The 24,846-nt window shown below is 45.4% G+C and overlaps 3 protein-coding genes across 4 annotated transcripts in view; all 3 read left to right on the forward strand.

The window, feature by feature from the left end:
- LOC116788859 (maestro heat-like repeat-containing protein family member 6) overlaps positions 1-24,846 on the forward strand; it is a 946,858-nt gene that overhangs the window by 821,201 nt on the left and 100,811 nt on the right. The window lies entirely within an intron of this gene.
- Positions 1-24,846, forward strand: part of L2HGDH (L-2-hydroxyglutarate dehydrogenase) — a 38,075-nt gene that overhangs the window by 4,171 nt on the left and 9,058 nt on the right. The window contains exons 4-13 of one of the 2 annotated variants that reach the window (XR_004357789.1): positions 562-693; positions 1,267-1,429; positions 1,960-1,994; positions 2,936-3,103; positions 4,476-4,633; positions 6,161-6,292; positions 7,895-8,144; positions 10,887-10,898; positions 14,326-14,336; positions 17,012-17,016. Coding sequence is in view for 1 of the 2 variants with exons in the window: in XM_032692084.1 (XP_032547975.1) it covers positions 562-693; positions 1,267-1,429; positions 1,960-1,994; positions 2,936-3,103; positions 4,476-4,633; positions 6,161-6,292; positions 7,895-8,090 (984 nt within the window). In the remaining variant the exon portion in view is untranslated. Of the gene's footprint in view, positions 1-561; positions 694-1,266; positions 1,430-1,959; positions 1,995-2,935; positions 3,104-4,475; positions 4,634-6,160; positions 6,293-7,894; positions 10,098-10,886; positions 10,899-14,325; positions 14,337-17,011; positions 17,017-24,846 lie in introns of those variants that run through there. The other variant, XM_032692084.1, reaches the window with a different exon arrangement.
- SOS2 (SOS Ras/Rho guanine nucleotide exchange factor 2) overlaps positions 12,506-24,846 on the forward strand; it is a 42,430-nt gene continuing 30,089 nt past the window's right edge. The window contains exons 1-2 of the mRNA XM_032692035.1: positions 12,506-12,592; positions 22,759-22,884. Coding sequence (XP_032547926.1) covers positions 12,506-12,592; positions 22,759-22,884 — 213 coding nt within the window. The remainder of the gene's footprint in view (positions 12,593-22,758; positions 22,885-24,846) is intronic.

A 24,846-nucleotide genomic window follows, 5' to 3' on the forward strand; every position in this document is an offset into this window, starting at 1 on the left:
TGGAGAGCTTCATGCCTGTGGGCCAGACCTGAGCTAGGCCTGGAAGTATTATGGTCTGTGCAAACCTGGCACAGGTAATTCAAGGTATTCCACCTCTTGTGGTGGTTGTGAGCAAACTCCATATGGGTAAATGAAGTGGAGCTGGTGCAGTCACCATGTCAGAACATACCTTTATTCTCTTATTGAGGCTGAGATTTGCACCTCTTGGGTTTTAAGTTCAGTTTTATTTACTTTTGAAACATCCCAGTGGCTCTTTAAATTCATATTCTCTTCTTTCACATTCGGATTTGTAGTCTCGTGGTACTTTTAGCAAATATTACCCGTTGACAGTAACTTAAAACTGCAGTTTAACGTTTGTTTTTTTCACTCTCCATAATACATTAGTGCTTTGTCAGCAATAATATTAAATTATAGAATCTTGTGCAACCAACCATTTCCCCCCTCTTCCCTTGATTTATATAATTCCCTGTTCACTCATTCCCTGTTGCTTGGGCTCGGTGCCAGACCTGCCCTGGCTCTGTGTGTGTTGCTCACTGCTGTGCCTTGTTGTCTCTCCCAAAGCTGATTGTAGCCGTGGAACAGGATGAAATCCCGAGGCTCAAGGCTCTGTATGAGAGGGGGCTGCAGAACAACGTCCCAGGGCTGAAACTCATCGGGGCAAAGGAAATCCAAGCCAAGGAGCCCTTCTGCAGGGTAAGGAATTGTCATACTTCTCATTAGCTCAGCTTCTCAGGTGACAGCATTTTATAGTTTAACATAAATATGCTCCTGGCCTTGAGGTAATTTCCACGGGTGACAAGTTCAGAAGGGCCTGAAAATTCCTTCCCATGTCTGAGTTTCAGTCCAGTTGCTTCCTCCAGGAGTGGTTGTTATGTAGCACTTCTCAGCCTGTTTATTTTCACAGCAGGAGAAACGTGTGGAGTTTATGGAATACAGATTTGTTGTCGATGAGTCTATCTTTGATTGAAAGGAAAACCTGGATATAAATTCCCTGTGCTGTTTCATCTGACATCTTGCTGTTGGTGTTATGAGTGGTCGTAGGAGGAGACAAAAATTTTCTGGAAAAGAACCTTTTTTCATCCTTATTTTTTTTTTTTTTTGTCTTGTGAACATTTTGTCTCCGCTCCTTAAAATGTTCTTTGCATGTTCAAGATCCAACTGAGCAAGTAGGGAGACACCAGCACTCCCTTCTCATGGCAATGCACATCATTCCAGATGGAATATTCCAGCCTTCACTCTTCTTCTGTGTCTTTAATGCCATTCCAGGGTCTGATGGCCCTTGATTCTCCATACACTGGCATTGTGAATTACAAACAAGTGGCCCAGTCCTATGCAGAAGATTTCCAGGAAGCAGGTGGGACAATCTTGATGGATTTTGAAGTCACAAACATGGAGATGGCTAAAGAAAGTTCTCCAGGAAGTGAAGATGGTAAGGCAGGGATTTTTTTTTTTTGCCCTCCATTTACTAGAGTCCTGCCAAAGATTTTGTTCAAAAATTCAGTTTGTTTTAACTGAAATGAATTTTTGAACCTTTCTGTCTCCCAGGGATGAGGAAAAAGGCAAAATTATGTTAGTGAGAGTATTCAGCAAACTCACTTTGGGGTTTATTTGCAAGCAGGTCACCCTTCAGCTGAAACATTTCAAGCTGATGGAAGAAAACAACAGTAGAATTGAGGAATAAGGTTGTTCTCTCCCATTAAAATCAGATTTAGCTGAATCTTGCATGTGTGTTCTTGTGATAGTGAGTTTTCCTTATCCTAGAAGGCAGGTTGGATCTGTCCTGGAAGAATAAAAAAAACCCTATTCATAAATAGAGTTATGTCCAAAACCATCAGTTTTGTTGTTCTATAACTTGAAGATATTCCAAAGGAGAAATCCCTCCTGGTGACAAGCTGCATGTTCTGTCACTGCTCTGTTACTTGTTCCATTAATTCCTTCTCTTGTCCAATTCTCTTACAGGACTGAAGTACCCAGTCATTGTTAGGAACAAAAAGGTAAGAACGAAGCAGAAGTTTAAATTCCTTACAGGAAGCTGCTTCTCCTTTTCTTAAGATATTTTTTTTCTTGAGTCCTGGTGGCTTAATCATCTCAGCCTGATTTAATAAAACAGCTGCAATCAGTTCTTAACAATGAGCATGTTCAAATTTTATGATGATAATAATAATGTAAAATAATTAAGTGTAACTTTGCTGCCTCACTTGTGTTTTACTGTCCCTTATCTGCTTTATTTGCACAATCTTACTCTTGTCTTTCCAAGGATTCCTTTTATGACTTGTCCATTTGGTGACAAACACCTCTTTTCCTGTTTGCTTTTAGACTTTGGCATCTATAAAGTGATAAGGAGGGATTTAGCATCATTTTATTGTCATTTTATTATAAGAAAGCCACAAGCAGATGTAAAACACCTGCATATGCAGGTGATGTTCCTGCAAGTCAGAGCTGCCCAGGAAATGTGGTTGTGACCTTGGAACCAGATATTCAGGAAGAATATCTGGACCAAAACCAACCTCAAAACCCTTCCAGTATTTTATATATTTAGTTCTGCTGGTTTTTTTTTTCTTCTGTTTTTGCTTTTTCATTATAAAGTAGCTTCCAAAATCTGTTAAGATCCCTTCACCAAATACTGGTATTTTTTGATGCAAATATTTTTAGTTGAAAGAAAAAACCCCATAGGATTTAAAAACAAATACCGTGAGCTAAATAAATGGGTAATAGTTTGTGATTTGATTTTCTTTAATTAGATCATAAGGTGTTTAAATATTTAGCAGCCCTCCATATCTGTGTGCTGTGAATTTTTGGGGTGTGAAAAAGCATCATTACCGCTCCCGCCCTGTGGGGTGAAATCAGTGACCAGCCTTATTTATCCAAACATACATGGTTGTGGCTTTTCCTGAGTTGAATTTTTGTGTGTTTGGGGTCTGTTCTTTTCCAAAAGGGTGAGGAAATCTCCTGTGGGCACCTTTTGACCTGTGCAGGGCTTTACTCCGACCGCCTCTCCGAGATCAGCGGCTGCAGCCCCGAGCCCAGGATTGTCCCGTTCCGGGGGGATTATTTGGTGCTGAAACCAGAAAAGTGCTATTTGGTGAAAGGGAATATTTACCCGGTATGTTTTCCCTGGATTGTGGGCTCCAAGAACTGCTAAAACTGTAGAAACAAGGCAAAATTCCAGAGTTATTTCTTTTAGGGATGCTCAACACGTGGATGGAGGTCGGGGTGTTTCTTGACAGAAACTCTGGCTTATTTCTTTATGGTCTAAAATAAATCTGTAGGGAGGATTCAGAAGTCTCAATGAGAGACAACAGTAAATAATTACTTCTTATTTACTTTTTTTAAATTATTATTTAAATAATTATAACAGTCCTGTTTAATGTGTTTATTGGTAGTCTGAATGAGAGGATTGACTGTACCCTCAGGAAGCTCACGGGGGACACTGGAGGTCTTTTCCAAACTAAATGATTCTGGGGGGAAACACAGGGTTTAACCTCGTGTGCTAATATCCACTTATTACTTTATTAATTATTTATTAATTATTATTTTATCAATGCCAGTTATATATCAGTTCTCATACCAGTTAAATACCCGATTATTAACTAATACCAGACTTAAATATTTGCCTCTCAGCCTCATTTTTTAATTAGCTTTGCTTTGTGTCATTAAAAAAATAGACATGGGAGGAAAAGGACAACCCTTCCACCATCTAAAATAGACAAATAATGGGATGAAGAGGAGCAATCCCAGAGAGAAAGTACAGTTATAAAGCAAGAAGAGGGAATTTCTGGGGCAGCATTTTAGCTAATTCTGCAGTACACTGAAATGCTGCCTTTCTGAATGTGAGCTTGAATTTGCCTGGATCTTTAGGAAAATTGTGGAACTCTGGGTATTGGGTGTTTGTCTGACCTCTTTTCACCTGGGAATCATCCAGGATCCTGTCTTGGGATGGGAGGGAGGAACTGGAACAAAAAAGGAAACTGCAGATGTATTATTATTGTTATTATTATTGTTACTGTTGTTGCTGCAGATGTATTATTATTGTTGTTGTTGTTGTTGTTGTGTTATTATTATTATTATAATATTTAGTGTTAATATTAATCAGACCTGCTGAGTGCAGGTTGTTTTGAGCCGTACAGGCCTGTGAGGTTTCCCTAATATTGTGTAGTCCCTTTTATTGCAGTGTAATTGCTGCTGGTGAATAGCATTAGTGTGTCTTTGGTTTTGTTGTGGGTTGATTTATATCCTGAGAAATCATGTGGACTTTTGTTTTCCCCCTGTTTGTTTTCCTTCTAAGATTCAGCCTTACCTTACTGAATCATCTTTAATTAATTACAAGCTATAACCACACAATTAAGAAACAGAAAAACAAGCACAGGAGACAATTTTATGGTTCACTGACTCGGATTTGGTTGTAGTGGTTGGAAATAAAACAGCCCAATTTACTGTTTGTAGCAGCTGCAATAACTCCTGTAATCCCACTTCAGGTTCCCAACCCTCGGTTCCCCTTCCTGGGATTCCATTTCACGCCCAGGATGGACGGCAGCGTTTGGCTTGGACCTAATGCAGTGTTGGCCTTTAAGAGAGAGGGCTACAACCTGTTTGACTTCAGCACTGGAGACTTTTGGGATGCTGTAACCTACAGGTGAAGCTTTGTCTTTTTGTCTGCTGGATGCTCTTTTTTTAAATATCCACTTGTCGCTAAAAATCCTGCTTTCCCCGAGTTTCTGGTGTGTTTAAAGACAGTTGTGCCGGGAAAGGTGGAATTCTCCAAGGCATTTGGCTTTGTGTGATTTATATTTGAATTTTCATAAACCAGCAGGACATGTCTCAGCCAGTCTGGGAATGTGGCTGCTCGTCAGAAGGTGCTGGTGGAGCTATTCCAGGAATGGTTTTGGTCCAATGCACTGTAATACTGTAATCAACCCAGACAGTGTAATTAAAATACCTGCAGAGGATTCTTGGGAGAGAGACAGGCTGGGAGAGCTGGGGGTGTCCAGCCTGGAGAAAAGAAGGATCCAAGGAGACTTTTTAGAGCCCCTTCCAGTGCTTAAAAGGGCTCCAAGAGAGCTGGAGAGGGACTTGGGACAAGGGCCTGGAGGGACAGGAGAGGGGGGAATGGCTTCCCACTACCAGAGGGCAGGGTCAGATGGGATATTGGGAAGAAATTCCTGGCTGTGAGGGTGGGGAGTCCCTGGCACAGGTTGCCCAGAGAAGCTGTGGCTGCCCCAGGATCCCTGGAAGTGTCCAAGGCCAGGTTGGACGGGGCTTGGAGCAACCTGGGCTAGTGAGTGGCATCCCTATCCATGGAAGGGGGTGGAATGAGATGGGCTTTAATGTCCCTTCCAACCCAAACCATTCTGGGATTCTATGATCTGTAGGAATGCTTATTACCAAGTGCTCAGTTTTGGAAATTAGACTTGAAAAACAATATGAAAATATTATGGAGGATCCAAGGAAAGGCTGAAAAACAGGTCAGGGCACTGGAAAAGAGCTTTCTGTCAAACAGCTCAGTTTAATTCAGTTTATTGAGTAAATAGTTGAAAGCACCTTCATCATTGCCTATGGATTTTTTTAGGGGAAGACTTGAGGAAAGCAGAGCAAGCAAACAAGGTTTGCAAAGACACAGCAGGATTCAGTGACTGAAAGCTGAGGGGTTTAGGAGTGTGATGAACTTTTCAGGATGATTGTGGGGAAAAAAGTCCCAAGTGTCATGTCTGTCTTCCCTTGGCATTTGACTGGACCAGAGAAAAATGCTGGATGTAGGAAGGAATCATGGAATCACAGAATGGTTTGGGAGGGACCTTAAAGCTCATCTCATTCCACCCCCTGCCATGGGCAGGGACACCTTCCACTATCCCAGGTTGCTCCAAGCTCCATCCAACCCGGCTGTGAACATTTCCAGGACTGGAGTTCAGAGTTAATTCCCAGAGAATGTAAATGCAATGCTCCATCCCTGTAAAAAAAAAGATTTATTGAAGCAGGGAAGGGCAAACATATGTTCCTCAAACAGAAAGCATATGGGATCCCCGATGCTGGGAATGGGAATTCCCGCCGTGCAGTTCCATTTGCTGCCTTCTTTGACAGCGTTAGTTGGACCTGGCTGCATTTTGGTGGGAGATTTGTTTTTGCTGCAGTGATTTTTTTTTTTTGTTTGTTTTCCTCCCTGCAGTGGGCTGTGGAAGCTCGTGCTCAGGAACGTGTCCTACGGCGTGGGGGAGATGTACAGGGCCTGTTCCCTCAGCGCTCAGGTGAAGCAGCTCCAGAGGTTCATCCCTGAGGTCACCACCAATGATGTGCTCAGGTAAAGGAAGCTTTTCCTGTCAGGAACACCCGGAGGCTTTGTTGAAAATCTTGTTTTAACAGGGGCAAACATGGCATGGGCTCTCTCTCCTCCTGCACCAAAATATGTTGCCGAAGCTCAGAGCTGCCTCCAGCTCTGGGGTGCCAGCACAAGGAAGGACATGGAGCTGTTGGAGTGAGTCCAGAGGAGGCACCAAAATGATCAGAGGGATGAATCACCTCTGCTATGAGAAAGGCTGGGACAATTGGGATTGTTCAGCCTGGAGAAGAGAAGCTTTGGGGTGACCTGACTGTGGCCTTCCAACATGTGAAGGAGCTGACAGAAAAGATGGAGAGAGACTATTGACAAGGGCCTGGAGGGACAGAACAAGGGGGAATGGCTTCCCACTGCCAGAGGGGGGATATTGAGAAGAAATTCTTGGCTTTGAGGGTGGGGAGGCCCTGGCACAGGTTGCCCAGAGAAGCTGTGGCTACCCCATCTCTGGAAGTGTCCAAGACCAGGTTGGACAGGGTTTGGAGCAGCCTGGGCTAGTGGAAGGTGTCCCTGCCCATGGCAGGGGGTGGAATGAGCTGGGCTTTAAGGTCCCTTCCAACCCAAACCATTCTGTGACACTTTGTACAGGAAAATCTTCTATATGGTATTTGCTTGTGTACAGGCAGGTTTGATGAATAGTTATGTGACTTTCTACACTCTCCAGAGCCTGAAATGAACTCTTGTGACATATTCCCTACGAAGAAAAGGCCTCTTTATCCTAGTGACACATTCAGTAGCCTGAACATAATGTGAGTTCACAAAGGAAGCAAAACATGAAATTCAGAGGGGAAACCAGACTGTGAGTTGCTACTGAGTGAATAGTGACTTAGTTTAATCATCTCAATAAAATTGTTTTTGGTTTCTTACTGTGTGGAGAGAGAAACTAATTCAGAGGAGTTCAGAAATGCCAAAGGGACTGAAGAGGCTCGTGAGGAAAGAGGAGGCATTTGAGTACATGGAGGTGGGTTTAACTGTCCAAACATTTGCAGGGAGAAAATAGAGAATAAAAAAAAGGCCAGCCATGGTGAGAAGGAGTTACTCAGGTCTAGCAGTACACCAGGGGCATGAAATTCATGTCTGATGAGGTTTGGTGTTTCAAAACAAAGGGTTTCCTTCTTGGAAAGACAGGGCATGTTTGTGTCAGTGTGGGAGAGAACCTTCTCAACCAGGAAGGACAGAGAAGATCCTCTGCTTGGCTGCCTGCCCTTGTTCTGTGGCAGTGATTTCTTGCTGGAAAGGGTGGTCAGGCACTGGAAGGGGCTGCCCAGGGAGGTTTGGAGTCCCCATCCCTGGAGGTGTCCAAGGAATGACTGGACGTGGCTCTCAGTGCTCTGGGCTGGTGGGGATCGGCCACAGGTTGGACTGGATGGTCTGGGAGGGCTTTTCCAACCTCAGCGATTCCATGACTGTGAGACATCCCCTGCTCTGCCTCACGAGTGTTCAAGCTCCCCTACAAGGCTTTGACTCCACACTCTGCCTTCCTCACTGTCCCCCTTCCCAAGGGAATTGATCTCCCGACTCCACCAGCAGCAGGAAAAATGTCTCCTGAGCTCCTCCTTGGTTTTGCAGGGGCCCCTCCGGAGTGAGAGCTCAGGCGCTGGACAGCGACGGGAATTTGGTGGATGACTTTGTGTTCGATGGAGGCACCGGAGACCTCGGGAGCAGAGTCCTCCACGTCAGGAACGCCCCTTCCCCCGCTGCCACCTCCTCCCTCGCCATCGCCGCGATGATCGCGGACGAGGCCAAGAGACGCTTTGAGTTGTGAGGGATCGGAAGCTGTTGGGGAGGTTTCCCTCTGGAGCGTGGGACTGAACGAACTTCTTAAGGGCACAGATCAAACGGGCGACGTGGTGCTTTCCAGGCCGGCGGAAAACCAGCGTTTGGAACGTTCTCCTTTGCCCACGGCTTCTCGGCGTCGTGGATTAAGGAGCTGTGGTGCCTGGTGAGGTCCAGCCACCTGCAAGGGGGGGGCTTGTCCACCTGAGGAACCAGCACAACGTGAGGGTCTCCAACCACAGGTGGAGCAGGAAGAGCCTCTGTGGTGGGATTATCCGTATTATTCCCATGCCTCTGGTTGGAACGTTGCCTCCTCGGAGAACTGGTGGGTCTGAAAAACCACAGGCACGGGGTGGCTCTCTGGGTGATTTCTCTCTGATTCCGTTTAAATTGGAGCCTACAGCCCTCTAGATTACATGAAAGTAATGGAATAGAAGGATAAGCCCTGCTTAAGGGTCCTGCTGATATGGAATTAAGGGTTTTATCAGAGATTGAAAACAATGTTCAGAGCCTTTGACGTGAATGTAGATTATTTCACAGAAAAATAAGCTTAACAAGGATTACCAAACCCAAGTCCATTTAGATGTGCAATTCAGATACACTGTCTGATCACTGCCTCTATTTGTTATAGAGCTGAAAATGGAAATAGGGACATAAACAGTCATTTTTCATTTAATTTACAGCTGGGAATCAGCACTGATCAGAAACTATTTCAGTGGGTTTGGGTTTTTTTTTTTTACCTTTGAATACTGGTAATGCAGCAGGAGCTGATCTTAGTGCAAGCTGTTGAGCAATCCAGAGGAAATGGTCTTTGCAAAAGCAAATGTGAAGGGAGGGAAGCTCCAGAAACCTGCCTTAATTGAGTCATGTTGTTTCCCTGGGAGCCCAAACAGGGATGAGTCAGGGAGGCTTCCCATTTCCCACAGGGCTGGCACAGGGGGAGCTCAGACAGTGCTGGTGACTCTTCTGAACTCTGTTGATACTCAGCTTTTTTCAGAGATACACCTGGAAGAGTCTGGGGAGAGAGAGATGTCAAATAATCTTGGTCCTGAGCTGAGTTATCTCGGTGTGCTCTGCAGAGTTGCTATAAAACAGAATTTTATGGCCTCAGGGACAAAGTGCTTGCTGATACTTGTAAAGCAGAAGTTCACAGGATGTTGGCTAACACAGATCACTGTGGGCAGTTTGTACCAGGCAAGTTGTCACACATTTTTTTCGTGAAAAAGTGATTTTCTGAACTCCTCTGAGCATGAAGTGTGGGTTAGCACAGGAGGGCAGGTGTGTGTCTGATGTTTTACTGTGCAGAGCTGAGACACTTTTGAGGGGGGAAAAAAGGGCTTAACCTGCCTTTTTTCTTTTTTCTTAATTTTTTTCTCCTGGTGACACCTGCTTTACCAGAAAAGCGACTCTTGGAAATTCAAACCCCCTCAAAGCAAAGCTTTGCTCGCTGTTCCGAGCCTCAAATACCAGGAGACAGAGATTCAGTTATTCCAGATGCTCCAGTGCCACAGGGATGTGTAAAACTCCTCACTGTGGAACAATCCTCTCTTCCCTCCCTGCCAGAAGTGTTGCCTCTCAACAGTAAAATCCTACAAAAGGGTTGCAAAACCAACTTCCTCCCACACGAGGTGTGGCCCTGACATGTATTAACAGAATAAGGAACATTGAAATGTAAAGCAGACAGAGACCAGGGGGAATCTTAAGTCAGCACATTTCCCTGTGTTTCTTTCCTCTCAGGTGATGGTTATTTTGGGGTAAAGTTTAATTGAAACTTAAATTATGAATCTTGATGTAGCATTCTGTGAAATACAAATATTTTTAGAGATAAAAGTTATAAACTGTCGTTAAAAAAAATGACTTCAGAGATTATAATAATGGGGTTGCAGACATAAATCTTGTTGCCCATGAAGCGTGAAAATGTATTAATTTATTTTCCAAATGGGTCTAATTCATTTTGATGACTTTATAAATGTGCCTTTTTCTATTATGATTAAAATAGTGTGGTGTTTTTTTTTTTTTTAATTGCTGTAAAATCCGTGTGTTTCTCCTGACTCGGAGAAAAGTTTCACTGGTATTTGCTAATTCTCCCCTGAATTAGGCAGGATATTGCTCTATATAACAGGAATTACTTTATTTAGGAGGGGGGGACACATGACCAAACTTGTCTTCCTAAATTATCTTATCTGTGCTTCTCACACCTCACAGCTTTTCCTCACTAGACAGAACTGGTCTTGAGGCTGATCTGGGCCTGTCGTGGCACGTGGGATGGGAATTCCTGACATTCTGAATAAATGTGTGGACAAACTCAATTTGTTACCCAGAAGTGTCATAGAATCAAGGAATCCCAGACTGGTTTTGGGTTGGAAGGGGCCTTAAAGACCATCCAGTTCCACCCCCTGCCATGGGCAGGGACACCTTCCACTAGCCCAGGTTGCTCCAAGCCCCGTCCAGCCTGGCCTTGGACACTTCCAGGGATCCAGGGGCAGCCACAGCTTCCCTGGGCAACCTGTGCCAGGGCCTCCCCACCCTCCCAGCCAGGAATTCCTTCCCTGTCTAAACCAATGACTCTGGGAAGAGTTTGTGGTCCCAGATCCATGGAACTGCAGGTCCATGGATCACACCACAATTATCCCGAGGTCACACTTGGAATTACCTTTTTCTTCTTCCTCACAGTTTGGGGTTGAGGAACAAGTGTTTTACCCCAGAAATAAGTGTTTTGTTGGGAACCTCCCAGGCTGCTCTGGTGGGGCAGGGAAGTTGAGCCACAGAGCACAAGGAGTTGTTGCTGCCTCTGGAAGTGCCGGGCTCCTCCAGGAAATCTGTCGCAGAGAAGGATCTCACTGGCAGAGAGGCACTTTTTTTCCTTGATTTAATTTATCCACTCCTTTTGTAGACAGTCTTAAAATGGGAAGTAGGGGGTAGATAAGGTGTCAGATTTGGATATGATGCTGTTGGGAGGGAAATGAGGGGAAGTTTGGCTGGAGTTGGGGGGTCACTGGGTGGAGGGAACAGTGACAGTGGCATTCTCCGGGGTAGGGAGGGAAACTGCCTCCAGGTAGGGAGAACTGCCTCCAGGTAAGGATGGAAACAGTCTCCAGGTAGGGAGGAATACAGCTTCTAGGCAGGGAAACAATCTCCAAGTAGGGAAGGAAACAGCCTCCAGGTCAGGAGAAAAACAGTCTACCCATAGGGATGGAAACAGCCTCCAGTTAGGGAGGAATACAGTCTACAGGTAGGGAAAGAAACTGTCTCCAGGTAGGCAGATAACCTCCAAGTAGGGAGGGAAACAGCCTCCAGGCAGGGAGAAGAACAGTCTCCAGGTAGGGAAACAGCCTCCAGGTAGGGAGGGAAACTGCCTCCAGGTGGGAAGCAACACAGCCTCCAGGCAGGGGAGAAAGCTGCCCCTGAGTAAGGATGGAAACAGCCTCCAGGTAGGGAGGAAAACAGCCTCCAGGTAGGGAAATAACCTCCAAGTAGGGAGGGAAACAGCGTTCATGTAGGGAGAAATACAGCCTCCACATAGGGATGGAAACTGCCTCCAGATGGGAAGAGGCACATCCCCCAGGCAGGGAGAAGCACAACCTCCAGGTAGGGAGGAAAACAGCCTCCAGGTAGAGATGGAAACTGCCTCTGGGTAGGGAGAACAGCACCCACGTAGGGAGGAAAACTGCCCCCAAGTAAGGATGGAAACAGCCTCCAGGTGGGGAAATAACCTTCAAGCGGGGAGGGAAACAGCCTTCAGGTAAGGATTGGAAACAAGCTCCAGGTAGGACTGGAAACAGCCTCCAGGAAGGGAGAGAAACTGCCTTCAGGCAGGGATGGAAACTGCCTCTGGGTAGGGAGAACAGCACCCACGTAGGGAGGAAAACTGCCCCCAAGTAAGGATGGAAACAGCCTCCAGGTGGGGAAATAACCTTCAAGCAGGGAGGGAAACAGCCTTCAGGTAAGGATTGGAAACAAGCTCCAGGTAGGCAGAGGCACAGCCTCCAGGTAGGACTGGAAACAGCCTCCAGGAAGGGAGAGAAACTGCCTCCAGGTAGGGAAATAACTTCTAAGCGGGGATGGAAACAGCCTCCAGGCGGGGATACACCTTCCAGCCGGGGCGATCCCCCGCGGGCCGGGAGCGCCCTCAGGCCCTGGAGCGGGACTGGCCCCGCTCCCGGCGGCGCCCGCGGGGGGCGCTGCGGGCTCAGTGCGCAGGCGCGCAGGGCGGCGGCGGCAGCGGGGCCGCAGCGAGCGGGGCCCGGCCCGACCCGTCCCCGCCCGGCCCGACCCGTCCCCGCCCGGCCCGACCCAGCCCCGCCGAGCCCCGAGCGGCCCCCGCGCCGGGCCATGGCGGCGCGGCCGGGCGGGTGAGCAGCGGAGCGCCCGGCGGCGCGGCCCCGATGCGGAGCAGCGGCCGCCATGCAGCCGCCGCCGCAGCCCTACGAGTTCCTGGGCGAGGAGAACGGCCCGAAATGGCGCGGGCTCTTCGTGCCCGCCCTGCGCAAGGTCAGTCCCGGGGCGGGGAGGGGGGAGCGGCGGCGGCGGCACCTGCGCTCCGGGGAGCGCTGGGAAGGGAAGGGGCCCTCCCGGAGATTCCCCCCCCCCCCGGCCTCCCGGCGGTCCGTCGGGCGCTCCCGGTGTCCCCGCGGAGCTGCTCCGTGTGCGGATGCTGCGGCGGGTGATGGACCTGGCGGGCGCTGCTTCGCCTTCGCCTGCGCTTGGTTAAAGTTCGCTCCCTGCCTTAAACTGGGGCTCGTGCGGGGAGGGCAGGACCCTGGAAGGGCAGTCCTGGAATCCTGGAATTCCAGAGGGGTTCGGGTGGGAAGGGACCTGAAAGCCCATCTCCCTGCCGTGGGCAGGGACACCCTCCGCTAGACCGGGTTGCTCCAGCCTGTCCTTGGACGCTTCCAGGGATGGGGCAGCCTGGTGACACTGCTGATGTGCAGTGGGATGGCATCCTGCATCCCTTTCCCCCAGGCGGCTTTTCCAGGCTCTTTCCTGAACCACATTCCCTCGCTGAGCACCCACCCGAGGTGCTTCTGACACTCGGGTAACACCCGGGAGATCACCGGGCTGTCCCGCAGGGTGAATCCACCCTGTGCTTCCTGACGCATCTTCCCGCTCCGTAAACGAGATAAACCATGCTGGAAACCTCACAGCAGATAAATTTATCCTTTTAGGATGTGTCCTGCATGGCAGGGAAGCCCCCGGCCCACCCCCCCTTTGGAAGGACACCCCCAGCAGTGGAGGGAGTTGTTAAATTGGTGTTGGTGGGAGCGATGTCCTGCTGTGTGTCATTTCCAAAGGTTGGGGATTATTCCGTAGTTCATAGTTACCAGCTGATCTGGATCTCTGCTGCTGGGCAGGACTGGCATACAGGTCCTGCAGGCACTCATGAGTGGTTTCTCTCTTTTTTTTCCCCAAGAATAGATGTACTGATGCTGTGGGGCAACGATTCCCTTCGATTTTTTTTCAATTGAATAGAAAATTTGCATTTGTTCTGGGCCCCCGTGTCACTTGTGTTAGAAGGCAGCTAAGTAGTCTCCTGGCTGGCAGAGAAACCCCTGATTGCCTGGCTGAAGAATCCTGGATTTTCTGCTCTTTATCCCTAAATCTCCTCCTTGTAGTAGCTGCTTTCCAATGTCTTAGAGAATTCCACCCTGTTCTTTTCCTGACCTCTTGCATCTAACCTGAAACAGCACCTTGACACCAACCAGCATCCTCCCAAACGTGGTTTCTTTAAAATTTAAAGGTGTTTTCATCATCCTAAAATACAAATAGTGTCAAAATTGGTGGATTAATGCTGCTCTTTCTGTTTGTGCATTTGGTTTTGGTGGAAAGAGCAGGAATTTCAGCTTTCCAAAATACGAGTTGTGATAGCAGTGGCTGCTTGTAAAAATGTGTAGTTGGTTATATCCTGGGGTTTTTTTTCCCTGGGGAAAGTTCCCTGTCTGCAGGACCCACCCTGGAGCATGAAGCAATGGGACTTTAATGTGCATTTCTTGTGTGAACACACAGTATCAGTGAGTCAACCCAAAATTGTATCACTGTCAGTTCCTGCAGGCGGGGAGACAACTGGCAATTTAAATACATTCTTTAAAAGATAGTCTTTAAAATAAACACTGGAGTAAACCAGAATATTTTAGTAAATTTATGGGTTGTTTTGTTTACAAAATCTTTACTTTTTCACTTGGATAGTGAGATTATCCAAGATAACTATTCCATTATTTCTAGGAGAGTGTGGCACTGAATCCCAAGTGTGAAAGCATCAGGTTTTGTGTTAAGTACAGAATTTATTAAACATCATCACCACTGTTTTCAAATAGTTTGTAATTTTGTCCTGAAGAGGTTTAAAGATCCACTCATCTCAGATTCCATGTGACCTTTCCAAGCAGGTTACTTTGAGATGAAAATTTTGAGGAAAATTTAGAAAGTTTTTTAGTCAAACACCTGGAGTAGGGGGTTGTTTTGAACTTCTGAGCTGGATTTTTAATGTCCTGGATGCTATTTCCCATTCCTGGAAGCTTTTCCCTTTAATGAGCATTTCTTGAAGGAGAGAAACTGGGAGCAGAAAAAAGAAGGAAAGGTTTTGGTTTTCCTTGTTCATGTTAGGGTGTGAGAAGTCTTTCATTCTAAAACACAGAAAGATATGGAGATGGATAATATAATATTTCCTTGCTGCTTGGATTTTAAGTCCAGAACATACCTTGAAGAGCTCCAGTCTCTTTCATCATGATTTCAGCAAGTTTAAGGTCATTTCTTTTTATCAAACACTTTTAAACCCTTGCTTTAGTTTAGTTCTACACAGTTGACCCTTAACACATCATGAAGGGGGAAAAAATGGTAAAATGCATCAGTTCTTACTTTAACATGTGAAAAAAAGGTGAGAATGTGTCTTTTAGAACAATATTTTGTATTCATTTAAGTGTCATGCTCTTTAAAATTGGTGGTGCTGAATTCCACCTTCCAGTGTGAGTCTTTCTAGGAAGAAAAAAATGAAACTAAATGGCAAGACATCTTTAAAACAGATTTTATATATTTATATGCCCTAATACCTGGCACTGGCACCTGGGAATCTTGTAAGCTGAAAAATTCAAAGCAGTTTCAAGCATTGGCTCTGTTTTAGCTGGGATTTTGTCCTTGCTCTTAAAACTCTTTATTTCCTTCTGCTGCTGGGCTTGAGATCTGTGTAGGGAGTGAGGATATTGAAACTCCTTATGAAAGTCCTGTCAAAGTTAGTGAATCAGAAGGAAACGATATTTTTTATGTGGTCACTGAGGTTTGGTGACTTGAACTGCTGTTACAGGGGAGCCCATGACAGTCCTGTCTGAATTTCAGTGGTTCCAGCTGAGTGTGTAACTCCCAGGTCCCAGTTTCAATGTGCTGGCCATGCACTGCATAAAAAATTTGGGTTGAAAAATTCATTAATACCAAATACATTCCGTTGCTACCTGGAATAAACTATTCCAGTTACTTGGAATTTCAAAATGAAACAGGGTGACTCCCCGGAGCTGGTGTGTGTGTTTTTGAAAACAGTGAGGAATGTGTTGTTGCATTTGTATGGATGGATTTTTTTCACCCTAAAATGTTCTTGTGCATCCTCTGCATGAATTTTACAAGGGCCTGAAGTGACAGGACACAGGAAATGGCTTCCCACTGCCAGAGGGCAGGGTTAATTGGAATACTGGGAAGGAATTGTTGGCTGTGAGGGTGGAGAGGCCCTGGCCCAGGTTGCCCAGAGAAGCTGTGGCTGCCCCTGGATCCCTGGAAGTGTCCAAGGCCAGGTTGGACGGGGCTTGGAGCAACCTGGGATAGAGGAAGGTGTCCCTGGCCATGGCAGGGGGTGGAATGAGCTGGGCTTTAAGATCCCTTCCAACCCAAACCATCCTGGGATTCTGGGATTACCATTTGTGTTTGCTCTTAGGAATCCGCTGGCAAATTAAAAACGAGTTTCTATAAACAAAAGCTGTGTAATCAGTTGCTTTGCTCTTTGATTTTTCTAAATTAAGTTTACAAGCATCTCACAGGGATTCTTGTTTTGGGTTTTCTCCATTATCCACAAACAGAGACTGTCAAACATTTAATCCCCAGGACTCTGCAGGCACCACATGTCGGGATAATCCTGGCACTGGGCACTATTTGCATTTTCTAAAACAATTCCACCATTGCTCTGGACCACTCATCAAATTTCTAGAGCATGACTAAAGGGTTTATTCTTAGCAAATGTTGTGTGGAGAAATATAAAAGACCGTTCTGAGGCCTTTTTTTTTTTTTTTTTGAAGTTTACATTAGTTCAGTGCTTCTATATTTTAAAACATATTGGGGGTTGGTGTATGTGACTTGTGTGAGGTCCATGGCTGGGGTTGGCCAGCGTTGGGAGAAGTGCAGGAGTGCCCCCCTTTATTCCCTGCATGTTTTCCATGGCAGATGAGGCTCCCTTTGGGTTAGAATTATTTAATGTATTACAGTGTCATTATAGGAGATTATTATTTAATGCATTCTAATTTCATTAGCACGCGTTATTATTTAATGCATTATAATTCCAACAGGAAAGTTGCTTGTTAAGTAGCTTTAAATAGTTATATTTAGGTTTGAAATCTATTAGGTCATTTAGCTTCTAATAAATATGTTTATTTGAGCTCAGAAGTTTGGACCTTTATAGGCTTGCAGTTGCCACAAACATGAATTCGAGTGGAAGGTGTCCCTGCCCATGGCAGGGCTTTGGAATGAGGTGGACTTTAAGGTCCTTTCCTACCAAACATTCCATGATTCTATGAATGCCTCAGCTTGGAACCAAAGAGAACTTTGGTTACTTAAATCCCATTAAAGGATTTAAGTAACCAAAAATCTTTAAATTTTGGTTACTTTTACTTAAATCCCATTATTTTCATGCTTCCTTTTTTTTTTCTTTTTTACACTCTTTACCTGAAGTTACTGACACTGGAATCTGCAGTTGGCAAATGGTAACAGGAGAGTTTTCCCAGCCACTGGCGTGAAATGAAGGTGGATTTTAGATGTGGGGTGTTCAGTGGGAATGGTGTAATTTCATTTGGCAGCTTCAGCAGAAGAAACACTTCCTACCTGTGTTGGTAAAGTGGAACATGGAAATCAGTGTTTGGGTTGGCTTGGAGAACAGTCACAGGAATCAAAAACCACTGGAGCCATGATTCACCTCATTGTAGTGCCTTTATGCCTCAGGATTGGGCTCCAATCCCAGTGGGTGCTTTTCCCATTTTCTCATCCCATTCCACCCGTGTCTTTCGGGGAACCCCCTGACCTCTGCCCGTGTGTGTCTCCCCTCCACCTCTCCTGCCCTCCCTGCTTTTTCACCCCCTCTCTCTCTCTTTGCACAGCGTTATCTAATCTCTTCCAGAGGAGCCGTCCAGTCTCTTATTTGCTTTTATAATTCCCTCACGGATTCCCTTTGCCAGGCTCTCAGTGAGTGCTGTGCTCCCCTTCCTCGAGTCCGGCGGGTTGGTCACGTGGAAAACGTGGCTTTCCTGTCTCCATGGCCTCTGTTCTCCCCAGTTTTTTAATGTCATTTCAGTGACCAGCTGGTTCACGAAGAAATTACTCTGAGGGTCTTCACTGTCTCCAGGTTATAGGAATTCTTGACTGTGAGGGTGATGAGGCCCTGGCACAGGGTGCCCAGAGAAGCTGTGGCTGCCTCTGGATCCCTGGAAGTGTCCAAGGCCCCTGGAAGTGTCCAAGGGCTTGGAGCAACCTGGGCTAGTGGGAGGTGTCCCTGCCCATGGCAGGGGGTGGAATGAGCTGGTCTTTAAGGTCCCTTCCAACCCAAACCATTCTGGGATTCAGATTCAAGGTCTGAATAATTCCATCTACCTGAGTGAGCCGTCCCCGGGAAGGGTGGGATGTAATAAGCGGGGAGAGGAAGCCCCTGGGTGCTGAATTCAGAGCCCAGGGCAGCTCTCAGCTCCCTGGGGAAGAGTTTTGGGAGAATTAGGAGAATTTTGGGAGAATTATCAGCGTTGATTCAGGTTTGTGCGCCGCCATCTCCACGTGGTGTTTCCCTTCCCTGACACAGGGCAGAGGCTGTGCCGGGCTCATTCAGGGTTTATCTCACTTTAAACAAAGCATTTTATATGGCTGGATAAAATCCAAACACTTAAATTCCCATCAGTTTTTAAGATTAAAATGTATATATGGTTTGTTTACATGTAAACAGACCCGCATTTTAGTTCCTGTGTATAAAAGGAAGCAACAGTCAAGTGGAGAAAGGGGAGTTGGTGTGTATTTGGGTCATTATTAATATATTTTTTTCTGTCTGCACCAAGCAGGATCCCAGGAGATCTTAGGACAGTCTTTGATGCTGTTTCAGAGTCAGATTCCCTGTCTGCACCACCCATCATTCCTCCTTCAATTCACCCTCCCCTCAAATACAGTATCCTAGAGGAAAAGTGTAGTTAAATAGCTAAAGATAAAAATGTCAACTTTGTAATTTTTTTTTTCTATTTGGGATTTCTCTTCAAGTATTTAAAAATTTGTGGTTCTTCCTAAAGAACTATGCTTTGGGAATATCAATCAGTTGGGAATATAAACCTCCTTTTTCACTGAATAAGGGGATCAGAAACTTTTAAGTTACTACATCTGGTTCCCTTCCTCTGGAGCATCATCCAGATGCAGGATTAAAAATGCCTTTGGAGCAGATGTTTTGTGTTTCTCATGGTCAGGGTCATCTTCAGGAGGGAAAAGATAAGAAAGACTAAAACCCCAACCTAAACACAGACATTTTAAATGAGAAACTCCTTGTTCTGAAATCTCAGGTAATTCTGGAATTCTGTTTTCTGAAAATGTACTTTTGAATATGAGTAGAGAAATGGGATATTGCTGTCAAGTCTTTCAGGAATATGAATCCATATGTTTCTGGTGGTATATGCTGGGATTTTTCTGTTCTTGCGATTTTTTTAATGAACCATCTCTTGCTTTGCTCTTGTGCTCACTGTGGAACAACTGGAGCTTTCTGGATGTGTTTTTACCATCAAAATACATATATTATGTAAAAATATATATAATTATTATGGCCAAACTGCTGTTTTGACCCATTAGCACAGGCTAACAAGAAGTTATTTTCAGTTTTTACTCCTAATTTTGTTTTCCTCAGCTTTTTCTAATGTCAGATGCAACCCTTTGACCATTGCTTTTATACTCTGGGGTTCTGGATTACCTCAAATGCAGCTATTAGTGACATTCAGACTTCACACCAGAATTCCTGCACTTCAAAATTAACCCTGCCAAAAAAAAAAAAATCAGTTTGTTTGTAGTTTTAAATCTGTTTATCTCCATGAAAGGTTTTCATCCTCATCTTTTTCTGAACAGGATTATTAACATCTTACTGAGAAGGAATTTTGAGCTTGGTTTCATTTCTGGAGAAGCTTTTGTGGCTTTTCATCAAACATACACGTGTTGGGGGGGGTAGAAAAGTAGGGAGAAGTAGAGGAGAGGAGCAGAGGAAGCAGCATTTTAGGAATTCCCATCTTAAAAAAAAAAAAATGTGTCCCCCAGAAAGACCTTAAGGCCGAGTTTAAATGCCACACTTGTACCTGTTATTTAATTTCCATTCCTTGGAACAGCTCCCAGAGGAATAATCCCATGTGAATGACACTGTAGAAATTAGTCCTGCTAATCCTAATCTGCCTCTTTAATGACTTCAGACACTCCACTGTTTCAGAGATAAAATAAGTAAAAAATCTGGTGTCTGTGATACCTTCTGCTCAGTTCTTGCAGCACAGCTCTGGAACACCTTCTGGGGTTTTTAAAGGGTATTTTGACCCTTAAACAGTTACCAGACAGATAATATTCAGCCCAGTGTACTTTGGTGTGTTTGTTCCATGCCACTTTATATAATTGTGCTCATATATTTCAGTCTGAACCTGTAATCAGTGGATGTACCTTCCCTAATGAACAAGTCCTCAGTAATTCCTCCTGCTTTTATTGTGTATATTCAGTGTTTATCAATCCCTCCTTGCTTTTCCAGTCCTTTTAGTCAGGATTAAGGGGAATACTGTAGGGAATAAGTGTTCCTTGATCCAGAGGCATCTGATTTGATCAGCCAGTGCACAGCTTTTGTAAGTGTTTTTGTTTTGCTCTGACAAACAGTCAGATAAAATAAACGTATTTTATTTTTCTCATCGCTTAAGTCAGAATAACTTCTCTGAAAGCCAGGGAGTGCACAGCTACCTCAGGGACCTTCCAGGATGCTGCAGGCAGACTCATTTCAAATGGAAGCTGATTTTCTAGATCCTCAGGGAAGAGTTGTCTCAACCAAAAAATGTTGGGCTTTGTTGTCAGTTTTGCTGCTTTCAGAGAAAAATTGGCTTCAGGACTTACACAGGGCCATGAAGATGATTAGAGGGATGGAACAGTTAGGAGGAAAGGCTGGGAGAGCTGGGGGGGGTTCACCTGGAGAAGAGAAGGCTCCAGGGAGACCTGAGAGTACCTTTGAGTGCCTGAAGGGGCTCCAGGAGAGCTGGAGAGGGACTCGGGACAAGGGATGGAGGGACAGGACACAGGGAATGGCTTCCCACTGCCAGAGGGCAGGGAGAGATGGGATATTGGGAAGGAATTGTTGGCTGGGAGGGTGGTGAGGCCCTGGCACAGGTTTCCCAGAGAAGCTGTGGCTGCCCCTGGATCTCTGGAAGTGTCCAAGGCCAGGTTGGATGGGGCTTGGAACAGCCTGGTCTAGTGGGAGGTGTCCCTGCCCATGGCAGGGGGTGGAATGAGATTATCTTAAAGATCCCTTCCAACCCAAACCATTCTGGAATTCTGGGATTTGTGTTCCTTGTATGAGACTGAGATTCCCTGTCAGTGTTTGAGGAGGACTCTGTGCTCCTCTGCTGCCCCTCAGCCTTGCTGGATATCCATGTGCTCCTGAGAAAGCTGAGGAGAATATGGCAGAAGCTGTTAAGTACAAATAAAATCCTTTTCTTTGTGGCAGTGATGTCTGTGTGTACAGTGGGTGACTGGTGGGAGTAGAATGTGGTCTGATACAGGGAATGGGAGTTCCCTCTCTGCTCCTGAGGGGAAAAAGGCTTCCCTTCCTCAGCTTCTGACAGTTCCTGTTCTTGTCAGTCCTCTGGAGCATCTTTAAGCATTCATTGTAGGGACATAAAATTCCATCTTATTCCCTTGCTAGCAATTGCTTTTTTTATAGTGGTGCTCTGTGAGAGATATGTGGAGGGACCTTAACTCAGCACTTCCTGGTTTTCCATTGTTTTGTGAATTAAACTCTCATGTTCAGGAAGAACACGAAATGCCCTGACCATTGCTGTAAAACTGCTGTCTTAAGTAAGAGTTTTCCAGGAGTGGGTTTGGTTTTTTTGAGGATTCTTTCTTTCTTTCAGGATCTTGTATCCATGTCAGCTGGGAAACAGTTCTAGGAAGCGCAGAGAGGGATTCGTGTCTGAGGCACAGAAAGTGAAATTACATTTACAGGGCTGTACGAAAACTCTGTAACAAAACTGGACAGCTGGCAGGGTTAGGTGGGATACTGGGAAGGAATTCCTGGCTGTGAGGGTGGGAAGGCCCTGGCACAGGTTGCCCAGAGAAGCTGTGGCTGCCCCTGGATCCCTGGAAGTGTCCAAGACCAGGTTGGACGGGGCTTGGAGCAACCTGGGCTGGTGGAAGGTGTCCCTGCCCATGGTAGGGGGTGGAATGGGATGGTCTTTAAGGTCCCTTCCAACCCAAACCATTCTGGGATTCTCTTAAATTTGGAGGAAGCCCTCAGAGCCTCCCAGGGTTTGGGGTCTCACCCGTGGGGTTTGGAGTTGGAAGTGCCTGTATTTCATAGGATCAGAACCGGACCCAGAGGTGTTCTTGTCTTCCCCCAAGAAGCTCCCAACCCATTTTCTTGTGAATGCCAGTGTGAATATGTCAGGTTACTTTTTTCGAGGTGATTAACATAGAATTTGTATGGGGAGAGGAGGGAATTTCCCTGGATTGTATTCCTTACGAATCTTTTGGCTATAGTTTGAGGTCTAGTTAGTGCTTTCCTGATTGAGAGGCTGCCAGGGAAAACTGAGTGTAGAGACTAACTCTTGAGAGCTATTTTTTTTTGTTTTTAAGGTGGGGTGGTTTGGTTGGGGGGATTTTTAGTGGGAAAACGTCCTGGTGGCCTGGGATGAGTGAATTGTGGGCACATGCTGAGGTTGCCTGTTTCGGGTTGTCTGGTCTGGTTTAGCCTTGGAAACCAAAGCTGGGATTAATCTCCGTGCAGTGAGATAAAACACATTATCCTGCCTTGCTCTGGGGAGAGGTGGGAATCAGCTTTTCCTTGCTTATCCAGTCTCTCCCTCTGGTGAGTCCGTGCTGCTCCTTTGTTCAGTCACCCAGGTAGGGCGAGTTGTTACTCCGGGTGGTGACTACAACAGTCACTCGTTGGGGTTAGTAATGGAACTGCAGTTACTCATTCCTGGATGAGTAACCCACAGGGATTGTTTCACTGCAGTGTTGGCAGAAATCTGCCTTGGCTTGAAACTCCTTCCCCACCACAGTGGCCAAACACGTAGTTTTTACTTGCAGGAGTAGGAATTACCACCTTAACTCCATAGGGAAACTTGTGGGAAACGACTGGAACCCGTGTGAGCTTGCAGCACTGCAGCACTGCAGTCCTTTTCTCCACAGAAAATCCTAATTCTTGTGATTCCTTTGGGCAGGTTCAGCAACAGGTTCACCCAAACCTGTCGGCAAAGGAAGATTCCCTGTATTACATTGAGGAGTTGATCCTTCAGCTGCTGAACAAACTGTGCATCGCTCAGCCCCGGACTGTCCAAGATGTGGAGGTACAGCTGCATACTGGAAAACCAAAAAAGTGTTTGCTTGGAGCAACCTGGTCCAGTGGAAGGTGTCCCTGCCAGTGGCAGAAGGTGTCACAGTCTAAGGTCCCTTCCAACCCAAACTATTCCCTGATTCTATTTAGATTTTATTATCAAGTTTAATTGGAAACTCATTTTCCTGTCCTTAAGAATAGAAATTTTGGGAATTTCTCTTTTCAGCATCATTTTTGTAAGTGCAGGATGCTTTGAAGGATTTTTTTACTCCTCAAATGCACCATGGATTTAAGAATTTTTCTTGCTTCTTGACATAAACACACACAGGGAGGAAAAAAAGGAAATATTGGAATGAAAGGTTGCTGTTGTCAGGGCTGGATTGTGCAGCTGAGGGAACAGAGTTGGATGTTCCTGGGACTTTACTGAACTCACTGAGGCTCTTGTATTATTGCAGCTGTCTGCTTTTGTGTCATCATTCCAAAATGAGGATTTAATGGAGTCTGGAGGGAGAAAGTGCTTGCATGTGGCTGTGACCCGTTACAGCTTTGCAGAGTATTAATTTTACATTAATCTATATGTCTGGGATTTATAGCCTGGAGCAAAATGAAGTCCTTGTCTGGTATTCTCTATGGATGTCATGGAAATAAAAAGAATAATACATATAATGCAGAAAAATATCTAATATTTTGTATGTGTGTCATGGAAATAAAAAAGAATATATATATATATGCATAAAATATGTAAAAATATATATTTGCAAAATAATTGCCTGAAGGGTTTTAGATTTTTGTTAGATGCCCTTTATTCAACATTAATTATTAATTATTAATTTTGGTTTATGATTAATGTATTTTGATATAGTGATGCATAAAGATTATCAAATCACTAAGTAAAAGCAAAACTTAATGGTCACTTAATAGCTCTCGGGGTTGGAGAGTCTGATTTGACTGTGGATTTGAACTTTGGATGTGGAGCTGAGAAATTCCACGTTCTTTCTGCAGTTCCCAGCTGATCAAACCCTCAACTCTGATTTGGGACTGTCACAGCAAATGCCAAATCCTGTGTATTTTCCATATATTTTAAAGCTGTGAAGAATAAAACATTGCTAATCTTGGCAATGTAAGTTATTTCATTTAAAACCACAGAGTTAGGTGTAAATGTTCTGTAGGTCGATACATTCAGACCCTTCCAGAGCAGGGAAATTATAACTCAGTTTTGTTCTGGGTTGTTGGTGAGGTTTTGCTGCCAGCAGGAATCCAAGATCCACGGATAAGGGCTTTTGGATCTGCTCCTGGGCTGTTTTTAGCTGTTAAGAGAAAACATGAGGGCTGTGATCTCTCTAAAGTTTATCATGCAGATATTTACATACCAGCCTGGAGTTAATGGAAATGTTTGTGCTTGATGTTAGACTTAAGTATTTGCAAGATCAAGGTCTAAAAATCTCGAATTATAAATGTTCTATAAATAGCAAAAACCCTTAAAGGAGTTCCCAAGAAAACAGTAGGAAGCAGTGAAGTTGGAGTGCAGAAGGAACGTGTTACTCGTGAAGTTTAGGTTGGATATTGGGAAGGAATTCCTGGCTGTGAGGGTGGGGAGGCCCTGGCACAGGTTTCCCAGAGAAGCTGTGGCTGCCCCTGGATCCCTGGAAGTGTCCAAGGCCAGGTTGGACAGGGCTTGGAGCAACCTGGGATGGTGGAAGGTGACCCTGCCCATGGCAGGGGGTGGCACTGGATGGGCTTTCATGTCCCTTGCGGCCCAAACCTTTCTGGAATTCCATGATTCCGTGTTGAAGGACATCTGAATGCCACATTATCTCCATGTTTTGGGATGATCTCCTGGTAGGATCTCGAGGAAGGTCCATTTTGGTGAACCAGCCCAGCGCTGTCGGCCGCTCTCCAAGAGGAAAGGTCACTGTGTCCTTACCTGGCACTGACACAGAAGGTTGAGCATTAAATGGCCACATGCAAATATTTA

Source organism: Chiroxiphia lanceolata, chromosome 6, assembly GCF_009829145.1.
Source record: "Chiroxiphia lanceolata isolate bChiLan1 chromosome 6, bChiLan1.pri, whole genome shotgun sequence".
NCBI classification, from domain to species: Eukaryota; Metazoa; Chordata; class Aves; order Passeriformes; family Pipridae; genus Chiroxiphia; species Chiroxiphia lanceolata.